This window comes from Cynara cardunculus (genome assembly GCF_001531365.2).
Source record: "Cynara cardunculus var. scolymus isolate 2C chromosome LG 14, CcrdV1, whole genome shotgun sequence".
Taxonomy (NCBI): domain Eukaryota; kingdom Viridiplantae; phylum Streptophyta; class Magnoliopsida; order Asterales; family Asteraceae; genus Cynara; species Cynara cardunculus.
This window is the reverse complement of record NC_037541.1, coordinates 6,335,788-6,347,547: the sequence shown is the minus strand read 5'-3', so window position 1 is coordinate 6,347,547 and position 11,760 is coordinate 6,335,788. Positions and strand designations below refer to the sequence as shown.

Here is an 11,760-nt window from a genome sequence, read left to right as displayed (position 1 = left end):
TGGATGATCGGTGTTGGTCGAATTGATGCAAAAAAATGAAATTCAAAATTTTTAATCATAACAAGGAATCATGAATTAATTAATTTATGAAATTCAGTAAAATTGAAAGAGTTGTTCATAGAATTTGAAATTTGATGAAATGGATTTTCTATTCCAATTTTTTCAACATCGAGGAACCAAATACCGTTTCCAAATAGGTAATTTACTCTAAAATAATGTTTAATGAATGAACGTATCCGGTTAAAATCTTTAGGTTTTTTAGTTTGGGCCGAGAAGCGGAACGTGCAAATAAAATTGGTATCCGAGAGCGTGGAAGAACGGACGAAAGGGGAAAACTGTTGCGCTACGATTGGAATATACATCAACCTTCATCCACCGATCAACACGACAAAATTGACCAATGAAAGGCGGAGGTAGAAGGAAGAGCATCAGTTCCAACCCTCCACCCCCACCACCTCAGGTCCACAACAACCTGGTTTCCCCTGGGAACGTTGATGCAGAGTACTACAAGCGGAATGGTGAAGTACAACAGCAGCTGTTACTTCTGAATGACGGCGGAGATAAGTATGAAGATGAGGAAGAGGATGAATATGACGAGGAGTATGACGATCAGTTCGCTGACCAAGAAAATGAAGGAGGTGAAGGCGAAGGCGAAGGCGAGGGAGAGGATGGGGAAGAGCGTCCTAAGCTAGCTGAGGGTTTCTATGAGATCGAATCAGTACGAAAGAAAAGAAGTCGCAAGGTTTATTGTTGTTCTTTCTTCGTGTCTTTCCACACTATTTGTTTTCCTCTGATTTCAATCTTTCTATATGTCTGCATTTCTCTGACTTGGTGTTTTTTCTGTGTGTGAATTTACATCAATGGCTTGCTTCGTGATCATTTGCTTGGGGGAGAAAGAGTAAAGTACAGTATCTCATTAAATGGTGAGTGCTCTAACTATTTAATTTGTTATTCACAAGCACATTATAACCAGCAAACACGTGTTATGTTTTGGGATTGTTGTGAATTGGAAAATATGCAAAATGTTAGCTTAGCTTTGATCAGTGGTAGCTTTTGAGTGCATGGAATTAAGGTTGAAGCCCATTTTGAACTCCATGTTGCTCCAACTGCGATTCCTTATCCAATCCCAGGAGTTCCCCATATACATTTAGATTGTGTTTGGAAGCATGGAATAGTGGTTTGATATGTATAATGTGGTTGTGTCTCTGCCTAGTTAATGTAATTACCGAACTTCAATTCTCATTCCTAATTCATGATTCTTTATGTTGATGTCACAAGGCGCCCTTTCATGGTAATTCATTTTTTTTGGGGCATATGAATGTGGACATTTGAATTGTTAGGAATTTATTCTTGCCAAGGTGTGTTTTTTAAATCATTAAGGTACGTTCTTTAAATCATTAAGGTATGCTCATATGCTTTTGTGAAGGCGCGGATGGCCAGAGGCGGCTAATACTTGGGAACCAGTTGAGAATCTTATGTCATGCTCTGATGTCATTGATGCATTCGAAGATAGGTATTCCTTTTATAATATGGTTTTTGTGTTTAATTATATAAAGGGTTGGTTTGGGATTGCTCAAGGTAACACATGTTATAAGCACCGAATATAATATAAGTCATAACGTGGAAATTAAGGAAATTATATTTTTCACCCTCCAGCATATTTGCTCACAAGGAGAAGTACTGGCCAACATCATCTTTTTTACAGGCTATACTTGATGTTGAGAGTTTATATTACTAAACACACACATGACTTAATCTATACGCTCAACCTTAAGAATATCCCAAATAATCCGTGAATACCAAGGAAAGACATTTTGGAAAAATTATTATTTATGCTTTCTTGTTTGATGAAATTTGAAGAATGAGGTCAGGGAAACAAAGATCAAGTCGGAAACACAAACGCAAGAATGCAGTTGCTCCTCAACCACAAGCAAAGAAGAAGAAGAAGCAGCAACAACAAAGTTCTCCTGCTGCTACCTATGATGTGCCCTCTGTGAAGATCAAAATCATTGATGGACCCTTGTCGCATCCTTCTGGCAAAGATCCCACTTGTAGTAAATGGGTAGAAAACAATGTTGGTGTTGTGGGCAATGTTAAAACAACGAAACATTTGAGTGATAATGGATCTTTATTGGTCCCCCAACAAATTGGAGAAATGAATGAGACAAATGAGTTGAATGTGAAGCTTTGTGAACTTAAGGATACATCTTCAACTGATAAGGAAAACGTAAATGAGTTTGTTATACATACTGAAGAAGATCGATCAGGTGAAGGAGGAAGTCCTTCAAATGGGATCTCAAATGTGAATGGACCAAGATCTGTTTGGGCTAGTCGCAGTGTTGGAGCTAAGAGGAGAAAATCTGGTGCTGTCAAGCGGTTTAAGCAAGACATAAACCCAATTGTCACTAATGAGGCACATGATGGAATAGAAAGAATAACCAACGTTAATGGTGTAGTTGTAGAGCATGGGACTGAAAACTTTGACCAAGTGGGCAACTGTTTTGGTTCAATGAACATGGTAGATACTTCGAGAAGCATGTATGGCATTACCAAGATCATCAAGCCCGTTGAATATTCCATATCCACACTTAATGATACGCAAGACATCTTGGTGACCTTTTCGGTCTTGAGGTTTGTGCATCTCTCTCTCTCTTCATTTTGTATACGACTTCTCACTTATTACTTGTTCTCTATATCATTAGTTAAAAAATCAGTATAGTTTCAATGCATTTGGCAACATATGGATTAACTATAAGGAACTAGAAGTGTTACGATTATAAGGAACACTTTTGTCTGTTCGTCTGTTTGTATATTGTTGCTTACTTCTAGCTCGTTCTCCAAAATTTAAGCACTTTCCTATATTGTTCTCGAGTTCTTTTTTTGAATTTTCTGATTATTTACCCTATTTTTATTTTATTCTTTTTATCATATATCATCAAGGTTTTAAAAAGCATGATCGAACCTCAAAGCGTTTTCCCTCGAAGAGGCGAGGCGTAAGCCCCGAGGCAGAAATATATATATATATATATATATATACACACACACACGCATATATGTACCAACATTGTTTTAAAAAGCGCTAGAGGGTAGGCGTCCAAATTTCGTGTATGAGGCGGCGTTTCCTTCTCCTAAGATGGGTGTACCCTTTAAATGTGTAAGGTTGTGGTGCACTGAAGTCAAACATCAAGAAAGCTATTTCTAAGGGCTTTATTCTCCCTCTCTCATACAATCACGAACATACATTTTATATAATGGTTTTTTTCTTCCTTCATTCGGTGTTGGAACCCAAAAGTTATGATTTTTTTTCTTGTCCCACTCAATGTTGGAATCCAGCTGTGCATTTAGACTTGTAACATACATTGATACATTTATTTTTGTTAATATTATCATATATATAATATAATATACTAAAAAACATGTATTAGTATATATATATAAATATATATTCATGAGGTGAGTATACTTTATATNTGGATGGATGAGATTGGTTTGTAAGATTTTCACAAATGAGAATGGTTTGCAATTGATTCCTCTTATATATATATGTATGTATATATAAATATATTTCTTTCTTAGTATATTATATATGTATAATTATATATATTATTAACGCCAATATATGTACTACACAAATACACAATATATATATATACACACCAATATGCTTTCCATTGCCACATTATGCATAGAAAATATATTAGCAACATATATACACGCACATATATCGGATAATCGGAGTACTAGACATAAAATAATATATCATACTAAATTACTAAAGAAATCTGCATACACTTTTTTCAATCATGAAATATGTGTATAGTAACAAACAGGAAAATATATTGATCTATTAGTTAAATTTATGTATATATATGTATATTATATCCACAAAGTGGGAGAGGAAGTGGGACAGTGACACGTGTAAGATTTGAAGGGACCTTTAGAGACTAAATATAAAAGAAGTGTAGACATGTACGTGATGTCTAGTGAACTAGAGAGGAATCGAAGAAGAAAACGCAAAGAAGAAAACGAGAGAAGATGGGAACTAAAGAAGGACAACGTAACGAGTAGCAGGTAGGGCTTACGAGAACAAGAGAAGAACTCGCAAAGGTTTTGAGAGAAGAACTTGCAAAGGTTTTGCAAGAAGAACTCGCAAAGTTTTTGGAAAAAGATCTCGAGAAGGTTTTAGTCATATTTTAATATTTAGCCTTTGGAGAGGAGCGTGCCCCTCTCCACCGCCCTTCTACCACCAAGGCCTACGTCTCGTTTGGGGCTTGTGCCTTAATCGTGATTTTGCAGGAGGAATTTCAGAAAACCGAGAAAACAAATTGTATAAGCATGGATAAAACCGTGAGATAGTGTATGAGATTGCTTTCCTTAAGTTGTATTTCAACCCTAATTTGCCTAGGTGTCATGTAATCAACTCGAGGATAATCTCAGGTTTTTAGTAACGATTTTGGTAGAAATCTTTTCCTTTTAAACTTAGAGAATAACCGTTCATAAATTAATGCCTGAGAATATCTCCCCGCAAAATGGAAATAATTGTTGTAATTTGTGGGCAGTTACCAAAATGGCATACAAATCATAACGCTTCAGAGCTTTTCTGACTCTTCCAAGTCATAAGCCCTTCAAAATTAGACCTACTAGGGTGCATTTGGTACAAGGGACAAAACAAAACAGGGATTACTGCTCCATGTTTGGCAGGACCCTTATGTGGAAGGACTTTTATGTGAACACACAGCTTGGTTTAAAAATGCGGGCATAATGCGCTCCGATGTGCTGGAGGTAACGCATCAGAGGGTCGATGCGAAGCGATTCCATGATGCTCTCTAATGCGGTCGCATCACCTATGCATCACACGATGCGTGCATCAACACATCCTGTATGTTTCATGTTTGGGCTCCTTTTTCATTCTTTACAGGTTTTTAGTTGGGCTTTTTGTAGATTAAAATAGAACGTAATAATGACCTAATAAAATAGAAGCCTCTCTCAAGTCTCAAGTCGCATATTAGATTAAGAACATATACGTGAGTGGTGACCTAATAGAATAGAAGCAAAAGTCGCAACCTAAACTAGAAGAAGCAGTCGACAGCCAAAAATAGAAGATCGCATATCAGAAGACAGATGAAAGTAATGAGTGGTTGATGGGGAGGATGGGCAATGATGATGAAGATGATGATTTGGTGTTTATTGATGATGATCTTACGTGGGATAACGTAGGTAGAGCTTCCGGGGCGTATGAGACTCCTCATTTCATTAGAGCATCAAGAGGGAGAGTCAATGATGATGGGTCGGGTCCATCAAGAACTAGAAATGCTAGAGGAAAAGGACATGCTCTTCAGGATGAAGATGATGAAGCTGAGGTGGAAACAGATATTGGAGGGTTTGATAATGATGAGGGAGATGAACCCGTGTTGGGGTTTGATGATCCTGATCTTGGGGAGTATTAGTTGGTCACTTGGTCATTTAGTTTAGGGATTGGGGACTATTATACATTTACTTGTGTTCTTCATGGTAGTAGTTTGTGTGTTTTGTTATTTCGATTCACAAACTTTTAAGATTCTAATACCACCTTTTGAACTACTTTATGTTAAAAGTGAAATATTTTGATAGGTACGTATTTTTAAGGTACAAATTGATATGTAGAATTAATTTATAAGTATTTTTTGAATACCGGGTGCATCACGTGCATGATATGAGCGCATCCGCATCAAGCATCGGCTTCCGGGACCTTTACCGCCTTGGACTGCATTGCGCTTTTTAGGACCAAGACAGACAGGAACAAAATGAAGCAAAATGGAAAAGGCGCGTTCCACCTTCCACCCCTACCATATGGAACAAGGTGGAACATACTTATATTTTTACCAACATAACCTCAAAATAAAAACCCAATTCTCTTCTAAAACAACAAAGACTCCCCTTCTTTACGTTTTGTTTATTCTTTAAATTTTATTTATGGTATTTTATGGGGTTCCGTCCTCTTTTACCAAAAAAATTAAATAAATTTTATTTATGGTATTTTACGTTTTTTAAACTTTCACTTTATTGTTCTCAAAATATTATTTTTGTTTGGTTCTATATTTTGGTTAATTTATTAAATATTAATAGTAAAAAATAATATAGAAAAAGTATAACATACAAATTGGAAGCTACATAAACTTTTTATTTTTGTGTCATTTTAATCGTTTTGATTAAAACTTTCTAATTATATATTTTGTTACAAAAATATTTAGTTAATTAAAATTTAATAAATTAATCAAAATATATAAAAGATATAAACAAGTCATCACGGGTGAATTGGGTAAAAAAAATTATTTTGTCTTGTACAGTTTTATCATACCAAACGTTGAACAATTGTTCTATCCTGTCCTCTTATGTGTTCTTTTGTCCTGCCTGTCTCGATATTAAACACACCCTTAGAGTCCGAAGCTCCGAGTGAACACCACTTCAGAATTAGAAGCTTCTGAACAAGACTTGAAGGCTTCTAAATTTCACTTGGAACATTTAGAAAGTCATTTTTCCCAAGCACTCCCTTCATTATAGTGGCACCATCGCCAGGTTCGCTGCCCCTTGGACCCCACAAGGGGGCGCGACCCCCTTGACGCTCGCCAGATGGCGCCATCCAGCCATCGAGGGGTGGTACTAGAATTATGCCATTGATTTGTACCAAGTGTTGGCCGGAGGTTTTTACAGATAGAAACAACCGCTCTACTTCTAGGGATAGGGTCAAGTTTGCATACATCCCACCGTCACCCCACCTGTGGATGGGTATACTAGGCTCGTTTAATTTGGTTTTAGTTTATTTTCCTTACCACCTGTTGTTCATATAGATAAATGTTTGGAACATCTCTAGCTGTGTTTTTTAGAATAAAATAAGCTCCAGAATTGTTATCCGTGATCTTCTATGTTAGGAAACCAATGTGATTGAAGGGTCAATGTTTTTGGTTGAAAAGTAGTTTTGTTGTATTTTTTACTGTTGTGCCATGTCTTCATATTCCACTTAAAACGTGATCCTCACATTTTTTTTTTACTCTAAGTGGATAACTATAAAGTCTAGTTCAATAAATATATAAAATTTCTTCCAAATATTATGCCTCCATATTTTTAGAAAAGGATTTACATCCTTTGTGGTTACATCCTTTTCTGTTCATATTTTTTCAACATATAAAGTGAAGGTGTTTTAGGCATCACATAGACCTGTTTATATTATATTGTTTAACCTGTCCATTCTTTATTACTTTCCATCGTATATTATACTTTTTTTCTTTCCCATTTCCTTTTTAATCCAATTCTTTCATCCTAAAACTGTTTCTACCGGCTTTCTATGCTATCTTCATATCATTTAGATTGACACACAAAATTTTATTTCCTTTCGTACATTTTTTCATTGGATTACTCAGTGGTACCAGACTTTTATGGTGGACCTCCTTGGCCTAAGAGGAATCCTATTCAGGAGCGAATGAGCATCTACTTTAGTAACTTATAGTGCAAAAATTTAGAGAATCAACTCACCAAAGTGTCAATCCTAATATTTTATGCAGGCAATGTGCATTTGTATTTCTCAGTTTTCTGTTCGTATCATTCAACCACAAGGAATGCTATTTGCATTTATAATTTTCAATCAACTTTAATTGGTTAGAGCTTGCGACAGTTTTACTAGTTGAAATCATTTATGTGTTCTGGGCTAAATTGATGGTTTTAATTGCTGAACACTTTCATACTATTTAGTTGCCGCTTGTTTGAACCGTACAAACAAAAAGCCATTTGGTGCAAAATACAAAATTTGATGGTAGGATGATTCCTTATCCTACACTATCTCAATGCCCATTGTCATGTTTCTGATTAAGTTTTTGAGTTCCTCGTTAGGCTGAACAATTTGTTTCATGAGATTAAGAAAAAGAACTCTCTTTATAAATTCTTCTAATTTTTCTGTATACTAAATTACTAATCTTTTTCTATTTCTTTTTCTCTGTTAGAAAAGAGTTTTCTTTTAACTTATTGTCAATTTAATGGCACTATTGGCATGATGCCTTTTTATAATTCGTTTGACATATATTAACAACTTGTCCAAGCTTATCTTTATACAAATAACAAAGTAACTGAAACAACTATTATATGATAGCTAGGAAACAACATTGCCTCTATGCCTAATCTACATATTGAGTGATTTTAGAGTGTGTCAAGATGACGTGGCTTTGACCATATCCATAAATTATTGACCACAAATTGCACGAGGGGGATATGTACTTTTGGTCCAAAAGTGGATGGAAATTTATGATTTGCTGAATTAGATAGAAAGGGTAAAGTTACAAATAAACTTAAGTTGATTCATGCATCTTCATCATATTTATAGACATTCACTTTATTCTCAGGAAGGGTTATTTTGGTTCACTTGTTAGGTTGTTTAGTTGTTTCGTATTTCCCCTATTGCTTTTAATGCCCCGATTTGTTTTAATCTTATTTCATGTTGTTTACTAGTGCGTTCTTCTATTTCTAACTTCGTCTCAAAGCTGTTCATCAACTCTTCAAAACTTCTTTTGTTGCATTTGTTATTCTTACCCTTTGCAAACGTTTTCGCAAGCTAGAGATCTTCATTGAAACAGCCACTTTACTTCTTGGGGTGTAGTAATGGCTGCATGCATCTTACCTTCCCCAGAGCCTACTTCATGTCGAATTTACTAGTTCGTTTGGTTTGATTTTGCTTACCATTTGGTTTGGTTGGTTTGGTTTGTTTTGGTTTTGCTTATTCACTTTCTTCACAAGAATGTGAGAGTCACTCTAGTGTCCAGAAAATGGTACAATGCTATGCAGGAGGGGATGAACGTTCTATGTAAAAACTAATACACGGGTTTTTGAATGTCTTTATGATTGGGTGTGCTTAGTATGATGTCTTACTATGAAACTGCATCCTCATGGCTTTCCTCATATAAAAGGCAATGTGTAACAAAGGTACTCTCAAGCCTATGATATTATTGGTTATGCGCGTGCATAGTTCCTTGTTACAAAAAGTGGTTATGAATGTTCTACGCAACAACCATCCTATCCACATCTAGCTTCATCGGTCATGAGGGTTGGCCAAAGTCTGTTTTTTTGCAGTAGTCTTCTTGGGTGTGTTTTGAATGATTCTTCTAGGTTCTCGAGCAGTTTGACTTGTCTAAAGTGTCAATAATTATTCAATTATCTAACTTCCAATAGTTTATGATTATATATATTGGTCTAATATTGTGCCTACAAGTGATGAGCATCAAGGTATTGTTGATGAGTTTCAGCATAAGTTCTTGATGTTGGATGACTCTTACCTTCTTGATAAAGGTATCATGATTGCATTATGAGATCTTACATCACAAAAAGTATGTTTTGGATGTTCTATCAGAGCATGAACGTCTATTTGGTGGTCAACTGTAGATTCATTCATGACGTGGCATGTAGAACTATTGCCCAAGCATGGGAAATGCATGGGAAATCACTGAATGATTAGGAAAAATTTAAAAACTCTGCTATCTGATAATGGCACGTATAGATATTGCCTATTCGCATGTCAAAGGCTCCTTATAGAGAGGTGCCCATTCAAATAAAGAACATTATATGGTACAAAGTGAAGTTCAGATTGACAAGATGAACTTGTAGGTCATAAATAATATGAAAGATAACTAGGAAAATGCTACCATATATACAAATATATATATATATATATATATATATATATATATATATATATAAATCATGTTACAACCCATATCGGTTTTGTACATGTGAGAATATATAGCAATGGGGCAGGTAGATCAGTTAACAAGGCATATACTAAAGTAAAGGGGTGGATAAATGATATTCCCCACTTGTTAGTAGAATCATGTTATAGCTGGAAGAAGACGCTGGATATTGGTAGATAAATCATAAATTAAATTGTTTTATTGCTACTTGTTTCGAACTATTTGAACAATTATTATTTGAGGTCAAGACACAAGCTTTTCTATGGCAATGCTCACAATGTATATTAAAGGGTTTAAACCTAGGTCACACAGATCTTGTTTAGAAAGCCTAGAATAAACGTGTGAAACATAAATTCACGAAATATGGCTTAGGTAGGTTATTTATCATGATGACAAACATTTCAAACAAACAAAAAGCACCCATCAAGAAATATCCAACAAGAAGAAAATAACTCTACAATTAGGGAAAGTGTAGATATCAAATCATGATAGCTGCCTGATGAGTGAGTGTGTATATATACTTGATTAGCCATTATGCTGTTGATATTGGTTTTGCATCTTTTGGATGTTGTGTAATTTGTAAGAGATATTATGTGATGTTGGGGAAGCATGTTGTCACTTGTTAAATAGAGCCATGAGCCATCCCATTGTGAGTTATGACCCTCTGCTACATGCTTAGATATACATTGTTCTTGGCAATGTTCAAGTTAATTCAATCATGTTAAACCTACTTCTTTTATGATTCATTTCGTTTAATAATGGTGATATTCAGTCATGTATCTCTCTAATTTAGCCCTTGCTCTTAAAAATATAGATCTTTTATCTGTATTCACAAATTTTGCACTGATGATTCATGGGATCTGTAAGCCTACAAGCTAAATTTGATATCCCTTCCACTACACAATGATCTTTCAGTTTGCATTGTATGAGGTTTATGTTTAGATGTTGATAGGCATATGCACACACATCCAACTCAAAGATGCATACCCGAGGAACTGGATTCTACAAAATTTTAACTCCAGCCGTATAGCAATTGCCACCTAGTAAAGTTGTATGCACATTTCATTCTGATTCGAATGTAATATGTAAATGAAAGAAGGCCGTGCATTGAAAACATTCTTGGAAAGCCAAATCGTTTACTGAATGACAAATATTCATCACTTCATGTGTCGTGCTAGTCCTTTTTCTCAAGGAATTTTTGTACTCTATACTTTAATGCTAGTTATTTTATATCCGTTTTGATCTCCTACTTGTCCTAGTTTCTATTTTTTTCCATCATGTTGTGCCAAAGTATCCACTATGAACACTTGTTATTGTTGTTGCAGGTCTGATGGAAAAGAAGTGATGGTGGATAACAGATATCTCAAAACTAACTATCCACTACTGGTAAAGTTGTCTGCTTCCCACACCCACATCCACATTCTTTAAAACATTGTGAATATTTATTCTCTTCACTTACTATTCCTCCTATTTGTTTATTGACAATCCCCAGTTGATCAACTTCTATGAGCAACATATTCAGTATATTAGTCCCACCTCTGAATGAGTGTCATGGAACTTTGGATCTTCATTTTTCTTGATGATGCAGAGCCTTCAGACTGTCGATTCTCGGTAAATAATGACACGACATGTATTGTATATTGGTAATGTGTTTTTGGATTTACGGTAGGCTATAGAAATATCTACATCTTTCTATTTGAGATTATCTATCCTGGATTGTCGCCTGCATTTTACGATGTCAAGTGTGTTTAATCGTTGAAAGGGGTCTTGATCAACTACATAATCAGTTCAACTATGTTAAAGAAAGGTGCAGCACAAGGAAAATGATACTGGTTTTGCCCTTTTAAACCTCTTCATATTGTGGTTTTACTTTGGCATAATACATATTTTGATGTTGTGTTTCGATTTTAATCCACCATCTCAGTCATTCTAATCATTTTCTTTTGTGTCGGTGACGCAGTAGGAAACGCGGAAGGGTTGACAATCGTCAGAACCCAGAAAATTGATTAAACCTTACAAGCGTAGGGTTTAGGAAAATAACAAGAATTCTCAA

The 11,760-nt window shown here is 35.4% G+C and overlaps 1 protein-coding gene across 1 annotated transcript; it reads left to right on the top strand.

Annotated features, from left to right (window-relative positions):
• Positions 1 to 289: 289 nt before the first annotated feature.
• Positions 290 to 11,416, top strand: LOC112526696 (chromo domain protein LHP1-like). The gene is made up of 6 exons (XM_025137084.1): positions 290 to 742; positions 898 to 923; positions 1,427 to 1,513; positions 1,861 to 2,631; positions 11,033 to 11,093; positions 11,200 to 11,416. The coding sequence occupies exons 1-6, from the start codon at positions 401 to 403 to the stop codon at positions 11,251 to 11,253; spliced, it is 1,341 nt and encodes a 446-aa protein (XP_024992852.1). The 5' UTR covers positions 290 to 400; the 3' UTR covers positions 11,254 to 11,416.
• The last annotated feature ends 344 nt before the right edge of the window (positions 11,417 to 11,760 follow it).

What these genes read in the sequence shown, in the direction of transcription:
- LOC112526696 (XM_025137084.1), top strand. Translation starts at nt 401, where the DNA reads ATGAAAGGCGGAGGTAGAAGGAAGAGCATCAGTTCCAACCCTCCACCC. An exon ending in GAAAGAAAAGAAGTCGCAAG is followed by an intron (nt 743 to 897) that starts GTTTATTGTTGT and finishes TGGGGGAGAAAG; the next exon opens with AGTAAAGTACAGTATCTCAT. An exon ending in GTACAGTATCTCATTAAATG is followed by an intron (nt 924 to 1,426) that starts GTGAGTGCTCTA and finishes GCTTTTGTGAAG; the next exon opens with GCGCGGATGGCCAGAGGCGG.